This window comes from Mustela nivalis, assembly GCF_964662115.1.
Source record: "Mustela nivalis genome assembly, chromosome: 13".
Classification (NCBI taxonomy): Eukaryota; Metazoa; Chordata; class Mammalia; order Carnivora; family Mustelidae; genus Mustela; species Mustela nivalis.
In genome coordinates, this window is record NC_139032.1 from 72,931,879 (window position 1) to 72,957,173 (window position 25,295).

General features: G+C 35.9%; 1 protein-coding gene across 4 annotated transcripts in view; it reads left to right on the forward strand.

Moving 5' to 3' along the window:
• The window catches only part of KIAA1958, a 164,245-nt gene that overhangs the window by 107,920 nt on the left and 31,030 nt on the right, over positions 1-25,295 (forward strand). Inside the window, exon 3 of one of the 4 annotated variants that reach the window (XR_014302313.1) lies at positions 12,350-13,399. The exons of 2 other annotated variants lie outside the window; for them this stretch is intronic. Coding sequence is in view for 1 of the 2 variants with exons in the window: in XM_082696901.1 (XP_082553027.1) it covers positions 12,350-13,395 (1,046 nt within the window). In the remaining variant the exon portion in view is untranslated. Of the gene's footprint in view, positions 1-12,349; positions 23,563-25,295 lie in introns of those variants that run through there. One more of the 4 variants, XM_082696901.1, reaches the window with a different exon arrangement.

Consider the following 25,295-nt stretch of genomic DNA (forward strand, 5'->3'; position numbering starts at 1 on the left):
AGGAGAGAACATAAGCAGGGGGGAACAGCAGACAGAGGGAGAGAGAGAAACAGGCTCCCTGCTGAGCAAGTAGCCCTATGTAGGACTTGATCCCAGGACCCTGGGATCATGACCAGAGCCGAAGGCAGATGCTTAACCAATTGAGCCACCCAGGCACCCCTCGTTTTTACTTTTCAAACTTAAAAATACACTCTTATTTAATAAACTTGTGGAAAGAATTCTTCCATTGAAAGAATTTGGACATCATTTCTGTCAAGTGAAAAGACAAAATATTCAAGTAAAAATAACAAGTTAAATATCAAGAAATGTTTCTTATTGCTTCAGATGTATTGTTTTAATAAAATCACAAAAGGAATGTGATAGCTAAGCTTATTTTTTGTTAAATCGAGTGCTGCAGCAATAGAAGGAAATGGATCTGAATTTAAACTGAACATAAATCTCCTTAAATTAAATGAGAACACAAGCTACTGCACTAATTATGTGTTTTTCCATGCCATCTCCTAACAAGGGAAAAAATAATTGGATTAATGGGGCATGAAGACTATGTAAATAAGTACAGAAAAGCTATGTGTATAAAAACTTTACTGAGGCTCTTGGTTAGAGTTCTTGTGCCAATGCTGAGGTCTCCCTTTGGCCCTGTTCAGGTCACAGATCTCTTGGAAAACAGTAACCTAAAACTTTTCCATCTCTTGGCTACCTTTGTAGAAGATCCATTTCACAGTACTAGGTTTTATGGTATGGCTTCTCCTTTTCAGAGTAAATTTAAGTGATCCTTGTATATGGTACAGACAGGTAGTGACCGTTCATTCAAAGAACCAAAGTCACTCATGCCTTCTACCTGAAGAGTTTATTCCCCCTCCCTACTTAAAACCAGAACCTTACTAGTGATGCATACTAGTGACAGCAAGGACCCCCTAAAATAATAGTCCGGCAGTCTATAGTGTGGGTAGAAGGGAGCTAATACAAATTAAAAGTCTGGAGGAAAGGCAGACATTTTATATTTATATTATTATTATTTTTTAAAGATTTTATGTATTTGACAGAGAGACTCAGCAAGAGAGGAAACACAAGCAGGGGAAGCGGGAGAGGGAGAAGCAGGCCCCCCATCAAGTAGGGAGCCAGCTGCGGGGCTTGAACCCAGGATGCTGGTATCATGACCTGAGCCAAAGGCAGGTGCTTAACAACTGAGCCACGCAAGCACCCCAGAAAGGCAGACATTTAAAAAAATGCATTTTTGAAAGTCATACATGTCTAGAAGTTCTCCGGATTTGTAGATTTAAAATTCTTTTGGTGGCCCCTGACTGGCCCAGTCAGTGGAGCATGCAACTCTTGATATGGGGGTTTTGAGTTCAAACCCCATATTGAGTGTGGAGATTACTTAAAAATAAAATCTTTAAATAAATAAAATTCTTTTAACAGTCCATATATTTATTTATTCAGTCTTCATACTTTGGGTAACTCTGGAGTGTTGGAATATATGTTGGGTACTCAGGATTCATAGATGATGAATACATGAAAAATAGTGTAATTGGTGGGGCATGGAGACTATATAAATATGTATAAACAAGTTGTTGCTTAACAATTTTACTAAGACTGGGGTACCCGGCTGGCTCAGTCGGTAGAGTGTGCAACACTTGATCTTGGGGTTGTGGTTCAAGCCCCACATTGGCTATAGAGATTACTTAAAAATAAAATCCTTTTTTTTTTTTAAGATTTTATTTATTTATTTGACAGAGAGAGAGAGAGATCACAAGTAGGCAGAGAGGAAGGCAGAGAGAGAGGGGGAAGCAGGCTCCCTGCTGAGCAGAAAGCCTGATACAGGGCTGGGTCCCAGGACCCTGAGCCATGACCTGAGCCAAAGGCAGGGGCTTAACCCACTGAGCCACCCAGGCGCCCCTAAAATCCTTCTTTTAAAAAAAGATTTTCCTAAGACTGTCTCTAAGCATTCCTTCTCCTCAAGGAGGTCACAACCTAACAGGGAGATATGAGATGGAATGAAATAAATAGGGCAAGATAATGGAAGCATAATCCACTTATCAGCTGGTGTCTCCTGGTCCTCTAAGATCTCAATAAGATTAACTCTCATCTCTTAGTTCTATCCTACAATGTTTACAAACTGTAATACCCTTCCTTCTTTTGGGGGGTCGGTAGAGGGGAAGGGGGGAGGTAGTGGCTGGCTTGAATAGTCCCTTGTTTTCTCCGGCTTCTTCCACGAAGGTAGTGTATGCCTCATTTCGCTGTCTAGGAATGTTTTGCACCACATCCTTCAGATGTGAACTTAGCCTTCCTTATACAAGGTGAAGATTATTGAAGATTTTCTGAGCATGGGAAGACATAAGTCTGCAAACCTATAGACAGGTTTATATCATAAAAAGTACAGAGTAAACTTGACCGTGTAGTTTTCTGACTAAGTAGTTTTCTTAGGATAAAATACAGTCATCAGTAAGGCCTGCAAGACCTGGTGTGATCTGAGCCCGGTGGGCTTTCATACCTCTCCTTGTGCCTTTTGATGGCTCCAAGCACGCTGGGACTCTTTCAGTTTCTCAAACTTAGATTTCATTGTAGGAACTTCTCATGTGTTGTTCCCTCTGCTCTTCCTGCTTCTGCAGTTTACATGATTGGCTTCTCGTTTTTAGGTCTCAACTAAAAGGTCTTCTTAGAGTCCTTCCTAAGACATCCATTCTCAAGTAGGTCCCTTATTCTTTCTCACAATGCTCTTTTCTCTTCATGGTATTTGTGTCAGTTTGTATGGGATCTCCGTAGTTGTGTCAACTTCACTCACTCTGTGGTAACTTCCACAAAAGCGCAAGGACTGTTTCCATTTTACTCAGACTGTTTCATTAAACTGTAGAATCAGCCTATTTAATTCCTAATATGTGTTAGTCACTCATGAGTGTGCTTGAATGAGTGAGGTGGCTCAGCAGGGATTGAAGGATTAGCTGCAGAGGAGCGGGTATACAGTGTCGAAGGTGGTCCTTAGGTTTCAACCTTGGGCAACTGGGTAGGTAGTGGAGGCACTGACCAGGAGGAAGAGCAGGTTTGGGAGAACAGAGCCAAAGTTGTGTTTTAGGTCTGGACACATTTATTGATTAGGTGCGTTAGGTTCGTGGGAGCCATAGAGACATGTTTCTGATGCCTGCTCATTCACCATAAGCGAAATTGTATTTCTATTGTAAAATACGTGATCTGTTAGAAAACAGTAACTTGTACTTCTGTATTTTTGGTTGCTACCTTGTCTTCTCCATTCAGTTTTCTAGGACTTTGGGATTTTATCCATATTCAATTTTGTTAGAGCTGTTACTTAATCACAACTACCCATATATATACTATGACATTTTGCTTATCTCAACACATGTGGGTTTTTTTTTTTTATCAATAACAGTGACTCATTTGGTTTGCTGAGTGATATACATATTTCTCTTAAGAAAACTGAAAGTGATCTTTGTAGAATATCTTTTGTTTGTATTGAAAACAATTTTGTTTATCATCGGCATTGGATAAACAAAACTACTTAGAATCTGAGTTCTATTTCTTACAACACAACTTTCAAACAAAATTTAATGAAAGTTGGCACTGAATTTTTGATGAATGACAAAATCTTGTAACCCTTCTTCATAGACTTCATGTGATGGAAAAGCATTCAGTGAACATTTATGGTATCCCTGTTAAGTGAAAGGCACCAGGTTAAGGGACTAGAAGTTGTAGCAATCTCATTCATAGGCAAAGAACTGGATCTGAATTCTGGCTTCTCTTTAAAATCACTTCAAAATAAGAAAGAGAAATGGGAACAAACATTCTCTTAAATTAAACTAGAAGTCTTCTGCTACAACCACAGTATATAAAGAAAGTCTGCTGGATAGTTGGGAATTCAGATATGACACCAAGAGGCGTGACTGTAGATCTCAGATGGAGGTGTAAGAACTCAGTTTTCCATTGAGGATGGTACATGCTGAGCAGTAAAATTAACAGTCACTTTTCAAGAATTGGAACAGGGGCTACTGGGTTGGGCTTGAGAACTTCCCTGGGCCGGGTTTGACACCAGAGAATAGCAGAGGAGGCAGGCCTGAGGCAAGAAACACATACACACTTGCCATCTTTGTGAAAGGTGGTTTGCCAGTATCATAAACCAATGAAGATATACTTGAATTTGTGACTTGAAAGGGCACACAGTGTACCAGAAAAAAGATGCGTACATAGTGATCAGCACTGAGGTAATGCCTAGGAGCCTTACTGCTCTTCACAGATAAAGAAATAATCATTTAGACATGCAGGCCCCTGCCCTAAGAACAGTAAAGAGATTTCTGAGGGATAAAGACTATGCTGACATTGACTTTCCTACACCAATATTGAATTCTAGAAGATACTTAAGCAGTGCTGCTATTGTCTAGGGTGTGTGGGAGGGGCTAGGAATGGGGAGTATGAGTGGAGAGTCTTGTACCTAGTCAAAGTGTTATTCAGTTATGAAGACAATAAAAAGTTAAAGACATGCTCAAAAATTCAAGACCTCAGGAAAACATAGTTTTCATAAATACTTTCTGAGTAAGCTATTAGAGGACAAACTTTAGCTTAGAGGAGACCAACAACACACTGGTGGTAAGCATTGATTTTTTTCTATTTAATTGTAAGACTGAGACCAGAATGTGGAAATTACGATTGAAAACAGAATATTATAAATTATTTTATAAATATTTATAATAAATATCACAAGCTACAACAACGTGGAAATGTATAACTTTTACGATGTTTTTAAAAATTTAGTTATCTGAGAGAGAGCACAAGTAAGGGGAGGGGCAGAGAGAGAGGGAGAAGCAGTCTCCCTGCTGAGCAGGGGCTGATGCCCTGCTGACTGTGGGGCTCAATCCCAAAGACCCTGAGATTATGACCTGAGCCCCAGGTAGACACTTACTGACTGAGGCACCCAGGTGCCCTGGGAATATATAATTTTTAAAAGTTGGGAAGGCACAGGAGAGAGAATATGGGAAACTGTATAAACCAAGATTCAGAAGATATCACTTAAAGCTAACGATTCAAGTTACAGGATATTCAGATACTTGAAGGTATACAGGTACTATTAGAAGAACTAAACCAAACAGTAAAATAAAAGATAATAAGTATAAGGACAAAGAAAAAAATAAAATTGAAAATGATTAGTTGGAGAAATATAAGTGTATGGTATATTAATTTTGGCATTGCTTGTAGTAAAGTATCAATATATGTTATATAAAAATAGATAAGCAAAGTTATCAAAGTAATGATAGCCACTAGAAAAATTAGCAAAAGAACATAAACTAAAAGATGTCTTTATAGTCCTAAAGGTAGATTACTGTCCCTTTTCAGCCTCTGGCTGTTATCCTGCTTGTGGTTGAAGCCAACACAAGAAAGAGGGTTCAGCCAAGAGAAAGAGTTGCTGAGCAAGAGCCCTGATACTGTCGTAAAAACAGAGCCTGATGTGTATTATGATCATAAGAACTAAGATTAAATGAAACAAATAGAAATGAGGAAGTTTGTCAAGTATATCCTAAAAGTTCTCACCATGAGAAGTTTTCTTTTCTTTTTTTTTATTGTATCTATATGAGATGATAGATTTTAACTAAACCTATTACAATAATCATTTTTTTTAAATATTTTTATTTATTTAACAGACAGAGATCACAAGTAGGCAGAGAGGCAAGCAGAGAGAGAGGAAGGGAAGCAGGCTCCCCGCTAAGCGGAGAGCCCAATGTGGGACTTGATCCCAGGACCCTGAGATCATGACCTGAGCCGAAGGCAGAGGATTTAACCCACTGAGCCACCCAGGCGTCCCTACAATAATCATTTTATAACATATGTAATTCAGACCATTATGCTGTAATGTTTAAACTTACACAGTGATATATGTCAATTATTTCTTAATCAAACTGGAAAAAGTCTATACATTAATGTGTGTAGTGTGCAAAGTAACAACTAATACTAAAACAAAGAAATGAGATAAACTCAGCATTGACTCTAAAAATGGATCACAATCCGAAACCAAGTGATCTCCTATTCGGTGTTACTTTCATCAAAGAATACATGGGTTTCTGAAAACCCTTTGGCAAATGCCACACTAAAAAATGACAGAGCTTTTGGGGCTGACAATGCAAAGCCTATGTAACTTTGTAATCAGATCACTAACCAACCAAACTAATTCTAATAAGAATGATTATATAGAAAAATGTCAAATTGGTGCCTACCTTTTTACACCAAAATAAATTAGATAATTAAATATTTAACTTAAATATTTAATGAGTAAAAATGAAATTTTAATGAAATAAAATGGAAATGGAAAATGAAATAAAAATGTTTTAGAAGAAAACATAAGGGAATTGTTTTATGGTTTCATAATGGGGACAATATCTCTAAGTGTACCACAAAATATTAAAAAAATTTAAGGGATAAATTCAATCCCATAAATGTGTAACAGTCACAAATACAAAAGGTAAACTAAAAAGAATTATGTATTTATATGCAGGCATCAAATATATCACAAAGGGCTAAATATAATAATGATAAGACTAAATAGTATGAACATAATATTAAACTAAATATAAATGAAAAATTCCTAAATGTATCTGTAGCTCCTAAATCAATATAAAAAAAGAAAATGGACAGAGGCCAAAGAATTCAGAAAGAAAATGAGAAAATATAAGGAGCTAATAAGTATTTAAAAAAATATTACGTTTGTTTCTTTAGGGTAAATACCCAATAGTGCAATTGCTGGGTCATAGGGCAGTTCTATTTCAACATTTTGAGGAACCTCCATGCTGTTTTCCAGAGTGGCTGCACCAGCTTGCATTCCCACCAACAGTGTAGGAGGGTTCCCCTTTCTCCGCATCCTCGCCAGCATCTGTCATTTCCTGACTTGTTTATTTTAGCCATTCTGACTGGTGTGAGGTGATATCTCATTGTGGTTTTGATTTGTAGTTCCCTGATGCCGAGTGATATGGAGCACTTTTTCATGTGTCTGTTGGCCATCTGGATGTCTTCTTTGCAGAAATGTCTGTTCATGTCCTCTGCCCATTTCTTGATTGGATTATTTGTTCTTTGGGTGTTGAGTTTGCTAAGTTCTTTATAGATTCTGGACACTTATGGGATTGGGAGGGAGACAAACCATAAGTGACTCTAATCTCACAAAACAAACTGAGGGTTGCTGGGGGGAGGGGGTTTAGGAGAAGGGGGTGGGATTATGGACATTGGGGAGGGTATGTGCTTTGGTAAGTGCTGTGAAGTGTGTAAACCTGGTGATTCACAGACCTGTACCCCTGGGGATGAAAATATATGTTTATAAAAAATAAAAAAAAATTTTAAAAATATTAAATCTCATTTATCATAAATGCAAAATAAATAAAACCACAACAATATATTTTGCCAATTAAATAAGCAAAGATTAAGAAGATGGCTAATACATTGTATCTAGGAAGGTTTGATTAAAAAATCACTCATACCTTGATACAACATATATACATGCAGGGAAATAGAAACAGAGCAATTCCACTTTGGAAATTACCTCTGTGTATATACATGCCCATATATGGGGAATACCATGTGTATAGGGATCCTCACTGCAGCATTGTTTATTATAGCAAAGGGATGGAAATAGTGCAAATGTCTTTCAGTAGAGAATTAGGGGTTAGGTAATATGTTATGGTGTATCCATTATAAGTACAATATATATTATATAATACATATGATGATATGGAGCTACACTGTAATGGTAAAAAGCAGAGTGTGGAATAGAATGTATAGTATATTCCGATGCCCTTTTTCAAAGGCAGAAAGTAAGTGCATGTGCATAGAAAAATAAAAAATTGTACCCCATAAATTGTCAGTATTGGTTGATATGCAGAGGGAAATATGGCAACAAGGAGATGGGATGGGAGGGTGACTTACTTTCACTATATCCATTTGTAACTTTCAGATACTGTACTATACTATATGCTGTATTGCCTATTGAAGTTTATTAATTTATTAAAATCAAATGGATCATGGGTCATAATGAAAAGAGTTAATCATAATTTTTATCTCAGGTCATCCAGGTAGATGTTTTAGTGGATGACAGACTGAAATGTGTAAAGCTCTTGGAAGAAATAGCTCTTCCATTACCTTGAGGTAAGCAAGATTTCTTAAGCAAGATGCAAAAAGCATGAACCAGTAACGGAAAGAAATTGATAATTGGGGGATATTAGGATTAAGAGCTCTTATTTATTAAAAACACCATTAGGAAAGTGAAAATGCAAGCCTCAGATTGGAAGAAGATAATTGCAATATGTATTTCTGATAAAGACTCAAACAGAATATGTTAAGACCTTCTACACACAGTAAGAAAAGGACAGACAATCCAACAGAAGAATGACTTGAACAGGTACTTCACGTAGAGAATATTCAAATGGCCAGTAAACAGATAAAGAGGTGTTCGACTTTTTTAGTCATCAGGGAAATGAAAATTAAAACTACAGTGCAGTACCACCCCACACCCAGCAGAATGGCTTAAAAAAAAAAAGAAAGAAAGAAAGAAAAGAGACTACTTAGTGTTGCTGAAGATATGGAGCAAACTGAACTCTCACATACTCTTGTTTCTGAAAGTAAATTGGTATAAGCACTTTGGAAAATTGTTTGTCAGTATCTGTCAAAGCTACTGAAACCTATGATTTCCTCTGGCCCAATAATTCCACTTCCAAGTTAACACCGAACATGATCATTTCATAGAATGTTCATAACAATTTCATTGGAAATAGCCCCAAAGTGAAAGCTACCCAAATGCCTGATAGAATGGATACATAAATTGTTATATAGTCACACAGTGGAATGTTACAAAATAATGAGGGTAAATGATCACAGCTACAAAACAAAATGGATGAAACTCACAAGCATAATGTTTAAATGAAAAAGCCAGGCACAAGAGAGTCATCCTCTTAGATTCTATTGACGTTAGTTATACTAATAGACCAGACAATTGTGTTTTGTTTCATCGGGATAGCTGTTACTCTTGATGGGGGGAATGACTGGGAGAAGGGGATATGTGAGAGACTCTGGGCATGCTAAGTGGTGTTCTTTTTCTTGATCTGGTTCCTGGATTCAACTTGTGAAATTAATTACATGCACTTAATGACTGGTCTACTTTATTGTATATTTGTTTTACCTAATAAAAAGTTTTTAAAAGGAAGTGGATCAGAAGTTTTTCTAAAACTAGAGATAAAAGCAAGGTAAATGTAACAGTTTTACATTTTATTATCAATCTTCCCTGGTCTTATTTGATTGTGTAATTAGCTGAAAAAGTATTACTTGACCTTAAAGCCATTTACTTCCACCTATTCATGGAAAATCAATGAGGGTTTCTCTACTCTTCTACCTCCTTTTGTGGCACATTCTAGGGTCTTAGGAAAAGAATTTTTCAGTTTTATTTTTCTGAGGATATCGAAGCAGTGCTAATATGTTGGTCAGCTCTAAGTGTTAGCTTACTCTCCAAATGTGAATGGAAGAGATGCAGATGTGAGAGAACAGGCTGCCTTACCCAGGAGATTTGCAGATGAGTGACTCCAGACACTTCCATAGTCTTCTTCACCAGTTCCTCTTACAGTATACAACCTAAGGCTAGGTAATGATGTCCAACAGACTTAAACTCTTTTATTCACATACCCCTCAAAAGAACTTGAGGAAAAAAATAATAACTGCTCCCTGATATTTAAATGGACACCCAAAGGTGTTCAACACTTTTTATTTATTTTTGTAAAAAGGAAGTAGAAAATATTGAATATTTTATAAAGATGAAGTATATGATACTTTATAAAGTGAAGATGAGGATTGACTGTAAGTAGAATTAATATTTCATGTATTTGATAATAGTTATTAAGCATCTTATGAACAAAAGCGTGCTGAATCTGAAAGAACGGAATAGTTTTAAGCCTCTATCTTGAACATCCTGATAGTCCTGCAGAATATTCTATTTCTAATGGAAAAAACCAACTTTACTAACCTATAACTCCCTCAGAAGCTCTAAATTCACCCTCATTCAGGCCCAAATACCCTCCTTCTGAAGGCAAATTTCACCTATATCAGAAGATGTATAAGAACAAAGAAGGACAAGACATGCTGTGAATTTAATCACTGATTTATAAATTTTCTTTGCCTCCTCAAAGTCTTTTATACCCCAGAGTATGTCCTGTAGTAGATTTGGGATGGTAGCACATGCAAACTCAATCTTCATCTCAGACAAATAAGTTTTGTAAAAGATTCTATGTGAACCTTGAGAAATTAGAAGTTTTTTCCCTAAAGTTTTCTATGAATGTTTATTTCTTAGAAAGTCTTTGAAGTTTGAAGTCCGCTGTGGTGGATATTTAAACAATTAGTCAAAATGAACACATGTTCTGGCCCCCTTGGATTTACATGTAAATAGCCAAGGAAGCCAACCTGGTAAAAGGTTGCATGCATAGTGTGCCTTCCATCTCTTTGATGGAAAGATACACATCTTTATTGTTGATACATAAACAATTTTAACAGGAAGAAAATGGCGTAATAGAATGCAGCATAAAATATACTTTTATATATTGAATTTTAATATATAATCTTTCAAAAATATGCCCACAAAAATATCTAATTAGCTAGTTTAGTAAATATTAGTTCATTGCATTTTATAAGGTTATGAGGATTTGGGAAATTATACATTAGAGCTCTCATTTAAAAATAACATTCTCATTCATAAATGCGTGTAGTAATAAAAAAGTTAGTGTCTTTTATGAATAAAATTCCATTACAGATTTTATTTTTATAATTATATGTGGTTATCACAAAGACTTCCACTGAGCAACTTTATAAATTAAAATTTTCTTAAGATAATCAGGATAAACAAAATATTTTACCTTATACTACAGAATCTGAAATTACATTTTTATGTTGTTTTAAATTAAGCTTTATGCTTGCCTCTCAATAATTGGATAACCCAGTTTTCTATTGGTATACTTTCATTTTTAGAATTTCTCTTTCTGAATCACACCCATGTCTGACATAACAGTGGTGAATTTCGACAAAACATCTTTATTGTTAATGTTAAAGAGTCCAAACTTAAATTATGTATTACTAAAAGGGAAACCATTTAAATGATATCATTGAACTTAAAAAAAAACTGAGTAAAAATAAAGAGTAGGGTTTCCTTCATAAAAGGCATAAGCACTAGAACTTTGTTTCTCAAAGAAGTTTCTCTCAAACCTCTTCCTGAGCATGGATTTCTGCCACAGAGGAATCTCATACTGATAAGCATCCTAAGTAATTCACAAGTACCCTGAAGTGTGAGAATTGCTAGTCCAGAGCAACATTACTTAACTGTGCATAATCCATGATGGAAAGAGGCAACCCTAGTCCTTGGTGGAAGAGTGTAAATAATAAATTAGCAACATAAAATGATTTGTCCAAGAGATATACCCCTTTCCTTACATCTGAATTATTGTAGCCTGATTCAAGTTTCACTGTCCTGTCTTTACACTATGAAGTTTTAAACCTCATTGCTTTACAAAATATCAAATATTTTTATTGCTTATTAAAAACTGCCTGCAATTCATACAGAGTATTTATAAACTGTATTTACCTAAATTGCCATAGAGTGTTGAATAAACTACTATAAATAATTTATATTTACTAATTTTTATTTTATTTTAAAGATTTTATTTATTTATTTGACAGACAGAGTTCACAAGTAGGCAGAGAGGCAGGCAGAGAGGGAGGGGTAAGCAGGCTCCCTGCTGAGCAGAGCGCCCAATGCGGGGCTCCATCCCAGGACCCTGGGATCATGATCTGAGCGGAAGGCAGAGGCTTCAACCTACTGAGCCACTCAGGCACCCCCATTTACTAACTTTTAAATAGAGATCTCTAGTGATATGCTAAATAACAAATTTGAATATTTTAGTTCAGTAAAATAGAACCAGTAAAACCTCTGATTTCACAAATGAAGTGATTCGAAATGAGGGTGTCAGCTTGGGGCCCAAGCACACTGAAGTAGGGTGAATAGCACATTTCTGTCTCACGTTCCTCCTATAAAGCAAAGGCTGGCTCTGATCTCACTCTTCCCACAAACCTTCATGCACAAAACTTGTGTGTCAGTGACACGACAAATTCATTTTGATTGTAATGGGCCATATTCTTGTCTAGTACATCATTTGTGCAACTCAAGTTGGCTATTGTAATGCAGCAGGTTTGTAAATAACATTTATGAGTGATCTCTATGAAATGGATTCCTTCTTTCCCTTTTCATTATAAGAGGAAACTTTATTGCAGAGTAGAAAGTGCATTGTCTGAACTCATCAACACCCTCTCTATCCCTCCCCTCCCCAATTTGTTGCAGACCAGGATGAAAGAGCAGCTGAGCTCAGCAGGGAGCAGAATGAGAAAACCATCCGGAGCACGCAGACCGCGCTCCGCAATTTCCGAGAGTTCCTCATCTCCAAGTATCCTTCTGAAACAAGAGAGATTTATGTCATCCCTTGCAAGGAATTGGATGCCTACCTGGCCTCTTTCTTTGTGGATGCCAGGCAGAAGGACGGGTCCGAATATGAACCCAACAGCTTGGCCAATTACCAGTGTGGACTTGAACGGTACCTAAAAGAACATAGGTATGGCTACAGTATCACCAGGGATAAGGAATTCAAGCGTTCCCAAGAGGCCCTGAAACAGAAGCAGATTGAACTCCGCTGCAAAGGAAAAGGAAATAAGCCACACAAGTCCATGAAGCTCACCTTTGCTGATGAGCTCATTCTGCGGAAAAGGGGACTACTAAGCCGCTATAATCCTGAGGGTCTTCTCAACCTTGTCTGGCTCAACAACACGAAAGCTTTTGGGCACTGCACAGGCTTCCATGGATCTACCTTGAAGTGGGGTGATATCCGGCTCCGGGTAACAGAAACAGGGCTGGAGTACTTAGAGTGGATGGGTCAAGACACTGGTGACCTGAATGCCAAAACCAAGAGAGGGGGGACAGACTCTCGTGTGTATGCCACCCAGCATGCTCCACAGACCTGCCCCGTACAGGACTATAAGGAGTATGCCCAGCGCCGGCCTCCTGCCATGCGCTACGAGGATGCTCCTTTCTACCTGTCCATCAAACCAGTTGTGAACTTGGCAGCTCTGCATTGGTACAACTGCCAAGCCCTTGGGAAGAACAAGCTGGCTAAGATGGTGAAGACCATGTGTGAGAAGGGTAACATCCCTGGCAGAAAAACCAACTTCAGTGTGTATCAGAGCTGTAGCACCTTGTCTGAGGCCCAGAGCAACCAGCTGGTGCTCATCTGTAACAATCTGAGCCAGCAGGCTGCCCAGTCGGTGGCTGGGCACTCCAACAGTGGCAATTTCATCGTCTCTGCTTCCTATGACTCTTCCTCAGACACTGCTTGACCAGGTGGCTTGAGCAAGACCCCAATTTGGTTACTGTGTCCAGAGAAACTGTGATTATATACTGCTTCTCATTCCCTTTCCTCCGCCCTCAGTATTAACTTTATAAAAATATAAATATATAATATATTTTTCTTTTTACAAATAAGCCAATGGAGATAGTTTAGTATTGCTAACATAGTATTTATAGGCTTAACACAAATGTACTTGTGGGTGATTAATTGTAATTGCTGTTACAGATGACAAAAGCATAGTGGTTCTCAGGCAACACAAAGTAGAGAAGGAATTCCATTTTTAAAGAACTGTCAGAAAAGTAACTGAAAGATATCCTAGATACTTGTGTCCTCAACTCCTGCTTTCCTTCCCACCCCACCTCTCATTTTAGTAAAGTTAATAAATGGCTTTATTTTTTTAATTTTTAAAATTTTATACTAATCAGGAGACAATATTAACTCTTCTGCTTACATATAACTGTATCCAGTCACATCAAGAATATGAAAGTGTTGATAAAAGCTCAACAAATTATCTACATACTTTTTTTAGCTGAATTAGAATTTTAGCTCCTGTGCCTCATTTTTTGTAATGTCTGAAAATATAGATGTTTAGCTAGCATCTTTTCTTTTGGGGGCAATAAAGCTGCCATTCTTTTTGGAAGATATATAATTTTTAAATAATATGCAAAGTCCAATATTGTGGCAAAAAAGACTGTTAATAGCTCATTTTTACTGTTGTGCTTGAACTTGGATAGAATGTTTTTTGTTCCCTAAGAAATCAGTTAAAATGAGGTGTGATTTTCAGATTTACAAAACTACCAAAGCTTTGAAAATGTTCCCAAGCGTTAGATTGTATATCAAACATAAAGAGAAGGTAGAGAATGAGAGTCTTATTAAAAATCCCGAAGCACTAGTCAAGACAACAAAAGAGCCCTACTCTTCAAAGCTCAGATCCCCTGAATTATTTATTTATAAGCATTAAACTTCAGTCTCTTTTCCCTAGGAGATTACTTGACTCTGTAGTTGAGATCAAAAGAATATTGACACTCATTTTGGGTAACAACATTTTGTTACCAGATTTAGATAAATTCAAAGCATTCTTGAAAATGTGCAGAGTTTCTTCTACAGTAAATATAAATTTATCTGTGATACCCTGCAATTATTATAATAATAATTTTGGTTAAACAACCCTTTGTGGTGGTTTCTCCAAGGTCTTTCTTTTCATGTCTTGAAGCCTGTGGTATATTTTTAGTTAAGATCCTTCAATAACAACGTAAGTTTAGATACTAGGACGATGATAAAGTTGAGCTAGGTTCCTGTCCTGTATAGTCATTAACACATAAAAAACCCAAGTCTTAATAGCTTTACTGGATTCTATTGGGAAGTATTTGTTCTTCAAGGCAAACTCATAATTCACATTAGCAGGAGGGTAGGTGTTATTTTATGTATTAATTTATCATGGACTAGGACAAATTTCATTTTTATTTGCTTTGTTAAATTATCATATTAGCTGAGCTTTCCCATGGCTAGGCAGCGTTTTCCAACACTAAGTCATAAACACATAAAGACCCATTCCTCTTATGCTGTGACCTCTCCTTTGGCTCTAGAGTACAAACTCTGCTGTGGACTTTGTGGGGTGGAATCCACTTTACTTTGCAACTTTTCCTCCAGAGGGAGGCATCCAGAAACAAGAAGAGAGGGTTGGAGATATTTTGCTTTATTGTTTTACACTAACAATGATGATACCCACCATTTTTTGAGCTGGTGTGTTTACCAGCACTGTGTGAAGTGACTTACTACATGCATTATTTAGATAATAGTTACTAACTATATGAAAATTAGAAAATTCAGATAAGCATTAAAAAACAAAATATATACTCCTGAATCTGCTGGCCAAAATAACCACTGTTAATATTTTGGTAAATATTTCTTTACACATTTCAATACATATATATTTATTTCTATATATATTATCTTTAATCCTTTCAATCCTTGAAAGGGTTAGTTATCTCCATTTCATGTTGAGATCAAGAGAAATCAGTTAGCTTATAGTTAAGGAAATGGTAAACTGTCATCTGACTGCGAAGTTTTTTCTGTTTATCTTCCTTATTTCCAGCTCCTAGTCAGTTTCCAGCGATTTGAGCCAGAAACGGGGACACGGTGTCTTCCCATCTCTCAAGACTATCTGATTAAAAGGAATGCTTGAGTGATCTTTCATGATGGCACACTGTGCTCCCTAACGTCCCCTCTTCTCTTCATTTTGAACCACAAGGCCTCTTTCTCTCAAGTTCTCTTTACAAAACTTTACTTAATCTATGCCTGGTTTGTAAGTGCACAGGACAGCCTACTGTAAAAGAATTCTGTTTCTAAAAAACAAGGTTGTTTTTAATGGGTTACCTCTCATGTTTAAATTTTTTTTCCTGTGAAACATTTAAAATGTGATTTTGTATTTTATTTTTGCATTGACACATACTTTAAAAATTCTTAATATGTTTTTGATAGAAAAGTAAGTTTCTAGTATGGAAGAAGGGCAGTCATTATGTACTGAGAAAGCTGACCTGGGAGACTGCATCCCTCCAAGTGTTGATTGAGGTACTACTAAAACGAAAGTCTCTCCTATTTCATCTTATCGCATTTTCATTCAGAAAAACACAGTTAAATTGAGAATGTGAGTTACTTTTTATTTATTTTATTTTGCTTTGATAACTCAAACCAAATAGGAACATTGTGATCTAGATTTAGAAAAATTTTCTGAAGAATGGCTTGGTAGAAGTTTAGCTGAACTGTAGTATCTCTTTGGGTTAAAAAAAAAAAATTATCAGCAACTACCTCTAAATTTTGTGTTTTTATATAAACAATACTGAAAACATGCTACTGCCAGATGCCATTTTTGTTATTTTAGCTTAAAAAAAGTTAATGTTCATACTGTGGCAGTGGTACATGCCAAATATTGTACATGTTCTTTAGTGAAAATTCAGCAGTCCAGCGGGTATTTACTACAACTGAATGTGCTGCCTTCCCAGGCAATTCTGTGGTTCATACAATAACAATAAAACCACATTTACAAAGTTTACACTTTTAGGTCAGTGTAAGGTCATGTAAAAAAGAGACAGTGCCCCTCATATGACACTGGAAGTTTTGCGCTGTCCACAACAAAAAATGTCAAACCCATCTATCAGCATTTAGGGGATATACCTGCAAAATTCAGTCTTTGTTGTATGTGAGTGACTGGCTGTTGAAAACCATGAATGGTAGCAATTTTTCTCTAAAAAACCATAATGTCTGAAAAAATTAGAGCTATTCAGGATGTTTATCCAATAGAGCTTATTCTTAAAGTTCCAGTTCTTATCATGGGTTGTTGGGGTGGTCTGAATATGATTTATAATATGCCCTCTACTTAAAATACTTGTTATTTTTTAGATATTTTTCCCTGCATTAAATTTTCCCTGTGTTAATTCACTTTTCCCTATGTTAAGTTACTTCCTGATGCGCAAAAGAACAGCCTGAAATTTTTCTAGGGTAGATCAAGTCTCTTTGGTTTTTCAGTTGGGTCATTGTTAACTGAAACTTCCATCAGTCTAGGTCATATGGCTTAGCTTTTAGATGTCATGAAATCAAATAACTTCACTGAGATGAGAATTTATAGTCCTATCAACAAGTACTTGAACATCTATTGTCTAGACACTGGGAAGGGTGCAAAGATGTGTAAAATAGCCCCTGCCCTCAAAGAGTTTATGAAAGATCCTGTAATAAAAGTGTCATTTCATTTTTTTGAGAGCTCACCAAAAAGTCTGCCAATATTGTTTTGCATCATTTCCCAAACTTTGTACTCTTGTAGTTTGTTTATTATTCAGCCATTGAAAATGTTGGTTTGCTGTGGAATACCTAATACTGCTTTGAGTATTTTGAGGAGAATCTTCTTTAGAGCCTGTTTTAAAATCAGCATGAAGGCAAAGCCATTCCTGCACCGTCCATTGTGTTCACATAGGTACACACATGGATAAGAAGGTGTAGATTATCCTCAATGACTGTCATTTACTGGGTCCTTAAAATGCACCAGAGTACTAAGTGCTTCTGTAAGTTGTTTCACTAACTCTCACACTTACCCTGAGGGTATGATTATTTCTCCTTTATAGATAAGGAAATCCAGAGGAGTCTAATGTGTTGCCCATATCACAGCTAATACATAAGAGCATCAGGATCTGAAACCCGATCCAGATACTATGAAGTCTGTCCTTTTCTGCTGTAGCTGCTTGTTCACAAAGTGATTTCCTTGGCTTTTGTAGACTCTCTGAAGTGATAAATTATAAATGAAATCCCTGGTGTAATAAAATCATCAATATTCATTGTCTCCAGATTGACTGCGAGCAGTGCCATCACCTGGCATGTTTGTTAGTACAGCATTGTTTAGGCTTCATTATTTTAGTTACTTTGAGATGGAACATTCAGCACTTTGTTTTCCCCTGGCCATGTGTAGAGAGCAAAAGTTTATCTCACTTTTTAAAGGACGTTTAGCTTTGTCTTGGAGATGAGTGTGTGCAGAAGTAATTATACTTTTAAAAGTGGTTGTCATTTGTTTTTATAAATCAGACAGGGTAAGGGGGAGTTCTAGGCAGAGGGAATCTCTCTCTTAAGCCCAAGAGCCAATACTGCTATCTTAGACGATATTGATTGTCAATTTGCAGTCAATAGGAAGATCAAAGGGAGTTTGATCTTGACTGCAGATTTGGTGCCAGCAAATTAACAATATTTAATATAGGAATTTGTTGTTAATATTTTGGTTTTTTTTTAATCTGTTGGGATTGTTTCTGGGGTACCTGTCTGGCTCAGAGCATGTGACTTGATCTCAGGGTCATGAGTTCAAGCCCCACATTGGGCATAGAGCCTCCTAAATAGATGAGTGAATGAATGAGTAAATGAATGAATGAATGAATGAATAAAGATAGTTTTTAACAGGAAGTTTTTGAGGAAAAATACTATCCTTACGATTCTCAGAATTAGACCGGAAACTGTTCAGATTTTCTTTATTTGACTATCTCCACAGTTCAATATATTAGAGACAAACACTTCTGATTTTAATCAGGCTTCTTGTGACTGGAGTTCTTTATCTACAGGAAAGAAGTATTTTGATCTATATTTCTCTGGTCAAAATATAGCTGCAATATTTAACATCTCTAAATAAAAACTCAACTATGTGATAAAGGAAATAAATTTCCAAGCCTAGAGGAGAAGTCAAGGGGAGTGTGTGATCATTTGTTACAGTAAGCTAATTTTTTAAGTGGTTCCTTTATGGAAAAAAAAAAAAAGGTTATAAACACTAAAGAATTAAGTTTTCTATCAATTAGTTTAATAGATTTTTTTTTTGTGTCAAATGGATTTCCTTTATATCAGATATTGGCATATTACCATATAAAAGTACAGAGAGAGAGGTGCTTATTAGCAAACACACCATTGTCGAAGGCATCCTCAGTTCTGTTTTGTTTTACCCTTTAAGGCATAGCATTCAGCATTGCTTCTCCTCCTCACTGGATCTAGCTGAGATGAAATGAATGTATAGCTTTTCATAAGACAAAGTAATGAAGCTGGGATGATTTTAAGATCCTTGCTATAGAATATAACTGGGACACAAATATACTGCATATATCATCCTTTAGTGATTGGTGTATTCCTAATTATACAAAAACAGAAAAGGGGATGATACTGGAAAACTGCCAACAACTCTGATTTCACTTCTAATTAGAGAAAAGAAAGATAATCAGAATTTCTCATGCTTCATCCTGTCTGTAAATTGATCATTTGGGCCTGCCAAAGCTGAAGGAAAACACCTGATTTGGTATTAAAGATTGCATTACTTTTTAAAGACAGCATTTTAATACATTTAAATTGAGTTGTTACGTAAACTATGACTTTGTTGAATTACACTCAGTATTAATTCAGTACTAATTTGATCAGAATATTAATTAGGTTAGAATATTAATGTACACCATCATCTTTGCTGAATTATAATATAAAGGATGATCTGGAAAGGATCCAAGGGATCCTCTAGCCCAGTGCTGTTGAGTGCTATGAAGAACAGGAGTCACCATGTCCTTTTAGGGGTAGGGAGCAAGGAGAGCAAGGAGTTAAGAGTTTGCAAAGAAAATCCTCAAATGCTGATTAAATCTCATGTTCCCTATGCCCCTACCTTCCTACTTTGAAACTCACCTGACTGAATGAGCTACTACCTCTGTGACACATCCTCCACGCGGAGGCTGGAAAAAAGATTGAAAACATCTGCTCTAACCTACCCCTCTTTATTATAGAAGAGAGAAACAGCCCCAGAGACATTAATGAGTGCACACCTTGTTAGAGTCAGAACCGGAACTAGAATCCAGGCACCCTGACTTCTAGTTCACAGAAAAGAGTTGAGGGTGGTAAGACACTCTACATTCCACTGAGTAGGAAAGGGTATCTTTTCTTGTTTTCAAAATTGTAATAGTTTTTTAAGCCCTCAGTCAAGCTGCCAGTTTCCAAGTAGGCTATTTTTACATGCGAATTCTCACTTTTCATTTTATACAGTTACAGCTTGATTTTAGCAACTTTTTCTTTTTGAAATTTGATGGAATAATCTCTAAACGTAAATTTTCTTTTTTTAATGAACATCTCTCCACTTACCCCATTCATATATAGTTTTCATTTACAGAGGGGAAAACTACAGTTTTCAAGTGTACGATTTCCAGTTATAGATTATGAACTGCTTAATCTATAACTTGCTTAGTGTGGTAATCATTTGTATATCCAGCTACATAGTATTTATATCACTAGTTTTGAATGCAGTCTATAATACCCTCTTTTACCCTATGGAAAGGTTAAAATATAATCTCAAAGGTTTGGGACATATATTCAATCCAAAGGATCGAACTTCTATCAACATAATTAGAATATTTCTGAAGTGAATTTAGTTGCAGGGAGGAAAAATGGGAACTAATGGAAGACCTATAGCAGGAAGATGTTGAAATACGTATTTGTAAATTCTTTTATTCTCCTGCTTGGCCTTCTAAAGAGGAATTCAAGCATAAAAATAAAAAAATTTCACAAATTTTTATTTTATAAATTATATTTACCAGATTATAGCAGGAGAAAAAAGGTGAAATTCTAGGATTTTTTTTCTTCAAGTACAGTGGAATTATTTGTCTTTTGAATGCAATGTTGAATTTTGCTAGACTTCTGATGTTCTTTGTATTACACTGGAATTAGAGAATATTTTTACCATTCATTTCAAAGAGCTTTGAAAATGCTTTGGCACAATTTATTTATTTGTGGTAAGTAGAATTAGGAAGACATCAGCAATATGGAATCCTAACAGTAATTGTGCATACTGTATTTAAGTGATTTTTATGCCTATTTACTTTTGGTAATTCTTACATTTTATAAATCAAATACCTTAGTATGCTTCCACTAGAAATTAATTTATAATTGATTATTTATACTGGATGAAGTAGCAGGTCCATTTTAGGATTAATCCACTCAGATTAACTTTATCTAACTGAATTTTTATATATACAATTCATTATATTACAACTTTTTAAATAACATTTATAACAGAACTTCTGTTTTATAAAGTATTTGTTACAAAAGAAAAAAAAACCATCTTGCCAAAAACCATTACAATTTCTATGCATTGTGTAATATTCAGTGATGTCACTGTTGAGATTTGCATGTTGTTGTAGGTGCTTTTTCATATCTGTGTTTGTGGTGTTTATGTGGAATTGTTAACCATTGCTGCTATCACTTATTGTAGTTAAACAGAAAAACTGTGCTAAAAGGCTGTGCCAGTCAACATTTGTATGTGCGACTTGTAAAAATATGTACTTAGTTGTTTAATATTTGGAGCCAGCACTTAGTGGCCTCTACAGAAGGAAATATTGTAGTCGTCAAGTGATGCCAACTTCAGAATCTTATTTCACATGTGTAATTCCAGGTCAGATTTTCTTCTAGACTTTCCCCAACTCTTAGAAAGGAAATGTTTGCAAAAAGAAAAAGCAAGGATTCTTAACTTTTCCAGTACTTCCCCTACTTCAGATCTTTTTTTGTTCTTCTGATACTTGAACACATTACAAAGAAATCCAATAGAATGACAATGTAGCAGCATAATTACCTTTATCTGGTTATTTCTATCCAGGTAAATGATTTAATACCGGGCTCTGAGGTAGCAACATTATTTTTGTTGGTTATGGCTTATTGTTTGAAATGCATTTGATAAGAATATTTAGCTTTTTAAATGTATTTATTAGGGACTGTAGAAACCTCAGAGTTCCCAAGTATTAACTTGTATATTCAGCATTCACACGGGCTTATTTAATGTATTTATTTGCCTTAAACCATCAGAATTTTTTCATGCCCAACTGTCTTTAGTTTGGTTCCTAGTATTTTCATCTTGCCTCAGCAATTACAAACACACTCTGAAAGTAGAGAGAAAATTATTTTGGTGAATAAATTTTATATTTTGTTAAAATTCCACATGGGGGAAATAGCATTATACATTTATACTCTTAAAATGGAAGGGAAACTGTCATGAAATGTTAAGAAAAGAAGGCTACTTCCTTAAGAGCATTTTAATACCAACACACCAAAATTCCTTGCTTAGTGCAGGGTTTCATTCTGTCTGTTCAATGGGTTTCTAACTATGAGATTCCTTTAATAAAGGGATAATCTCCTGAATTATATTGAGGCTTTTTGTGTTACTGTCAGATACATGGCGACAGCCAGTGCTGTATTTGGAAACATTGCTGCTGAAATTGCTGATTTAATTCTAAGAATATTAAAACTAATTCATCAAGGCCCCTGCCACTTCTTTGCTTCAAGGAAAAGAAAGGCGGATTTTAATTGTGAGCCTTTTCTCCAGAATATGCTTTAAACATTTACCCCTCAATAAAGGTGATAAAGCAATAACAGGAAATTCAATTATGTATGTTCTAAAGAAGTTCCGCCCTTGTTCAGTGGCCTTCAGAGCAACACTAAAGTATTTCTTGATTCCTGCATTGGGGGCTTTCAGGCAAGGCCTTTCTACTTAGAATCTTTTTTATATTTTGGACACCAAAGATTATGGCATGATATATCCTGATGATTAATGGTTTCTATTAGATAGCTGGGCATGTTTATTTGAATCCTGCTCTTGGATTTTTTTTTACCCACCTGGGTTTTCTGTACATTTTAAATGTCTGTCCTGAGGCCCTTATGCCCAGGGCTTTTTAATTAAATAATGCATATATATTTATTAGGCTTCTAATTTATAGAGTATGTTTCCATCATGACTTTGAGCTTTTTTTCACTGTTAAAATTAGACATAGATTTGCCAGATTAACCCCATTGTGAGCAATAGCTTGTACCTTTTTCATTGTAATCTGGAAATGTAACTGTAACCCCATAGGCCTGAGACCTGGTAAGGGAATGATGAAGCATTTTGGATTCAACAGAATCACTTAAATGACCCTTTTATCTGTTAAAGTGAAGAACTTTGATTGTTTAGTAAAAAGAATGCTATATTCGACTTAAATAAGGTCTTCCATTTTACAAATTATAAAAATAATTTTAAGATTTCTTTTACTCTACCGCTTAGAAGTTAATTGGGATTTAAAAGGCAGATTTGTCAATTTATTCAGTAGAATTTAATGCCAGGCATTTTGTTAAAGTAGAAATAGAACCATCACAATTAGTGCTTTGAAAATTTTTATGAAAAATGATACTATTCTTTTGAGATGCATTTACTTTCCCCCCCATTTGGTAGACTGACATTTTGGATATACTTTCTGGCCACTTGGCTTTTAACTGATTTATGTGAAAAAAGCACATGTGTGCCTGATGTTCACTCTAATCCTATTTTAAAATTCTCTTTTTAAACTGCTGCAATTGAAATTTGTGAAAGAGGAGAAAGGTGTATTGAAGTGGAGGGAAATTTCTGTTAATATGTTAAGATGTGTGACTGTGATGCTCTTGGCTAATTAATCCTCTGCCAGTTGATATTTGTATTAATATGGTAGAACTTTTTTGTTAATAAGAATATACTATTGGCTTCACTTTTATTTTTCTGCTCACTGCTTTTCACACTAAGATGTTTCCATCTTTTTCAGCTCACTGTTTTTGCTTCATATTTGTCTGTGTACTTGTGCTCTAAATAAAATTCTAGTTTTATGTCCCAGTGGCTTATTCCATTGTGTGTATAATATTTGTCTCTAATGTCGTGTATTTTTCTATTGTTTTCAGTATTTGTTGTTACAGCCTAAAATTTAAGGATGTAATGGAAAAATCCAATAGGGACACCTGGGTGGCTTAGTCGGTTAAGCATCTGACTCTTGATTTCGGCTCAGGTCATGATCTCAGGGTCTTGAGATGGAGCCCAGTGTCAGGTTCCACATGAGGCATAGAGCCTGCTTGGGGTTCTTTCTCTTCCTCTTCCTCTGCCCCCTCCCGTATGTGTGTGTGTGTGCGTGCACGCGTGTGTGTATGTATACTCATGTGTGCGTGCGTGTGCGCATGTGCACGCGCACATGCATGCTTAGAAGAAAAGAAAAGAAGGCTAATAAAAATCAGCTAATGAGCATCAGTGATGTCTCCATAATGAGAGCATGCTTTAATCACAGTATTTTGTATCTATTTGGATATGACCAGTCTTCCTTCATTTAATAAGTGGTTTCTTGCAAAAGCTGGCTGATTTTTGAAGACACAACAAACAACTTTAAAACAAGCCACATTTTGGGGGAAAAAAAAAATTGTCCTGGTCACTGTGCATTAGACCCCAGGATATAGTCAAAGAACATTAAGCAGACTATTCCATATTAGGTGTTGTTTCTTTTCTTTTCTTTCTTTCTTTCTTTCTCTCTTTCTTTTTTTTTTTCTTTTTTTTTTTTTTCTTTTTTTTTTTTGGTAGGTAGCAAAGCAAAGTTTATTGAGCGATAGTACAAAGCTCTTGAAGAGAGGGGACTGGAGAGGGTTGCCCCAGGTATTGTTTCTAACCATTAAGGAGGGGAAATTCACATGGAAGGAGATGCGTTTCTGCATGAGTATGCTCACACATAGCCCATATGGTAGGAAAGTCCCTTTCGGACAGCTGAATTAATCATATGCTTCCTGGAGCCCCAGGTCCAACAATCCTATTAATGAAAGAGACTCCGCTACAAACTTACTGTCTCTGACCTCTGCAGCCAATTGTACAAAATTATACCAAGCTAAGTAGATGTCAGTTTTCAGACTTCCTTAGTTTTAGGCAAATCTTTTTGGTCAGATATAGCTCCCCATGTGCAATTTATTGCATTTAGCATATTTGATGATACTCTTTAGGCAGAATAGGAATGATTATTCAAAATGATTATAATTGTTAACTTCAGATGTTTTTGTTGTGCCACTAAAATTATTTAATAAAGGAAAATATTAAAACACCAGAAAATATAATGTTCTTTATCACAGTCACTTGTCTTGCAGAAATGCCAATGTATTTCTTTCATATCTTATGAATAATCCACCAGTATTTACTCACAGAAAGCTAAATATTGCAAATGGAAGCAATGGCTGTATTTTTGTGTGGTATTTTAAAGTTACTTTATAAATAGTTATACTTTATGTTTTCCTGGTACTTCAAGTAACAAGGAATCTACCTTTAAATTTGTTTACAAGTTACACATTTAAGACATGACTAATAAATAAATAAAATATGTCAAATTTTATTCCCCAATAGGGGAAGAATATTAGAATTCAAGTTGAGTAATATTTAGCCTACAACTCAGAAAATGTTTTCTTTTATTTTTTTTTATTTTTTTTAAAAGATTTTATTTATTCATCAGAGAGAGAGAGAGGGAGAGAGCGAGCACAGGCAGGCAGAATGGCACGCAGAGGCAGAGGGAGAAGCAGGCTCCCTAAGCAAGAAGCCCGATGCGG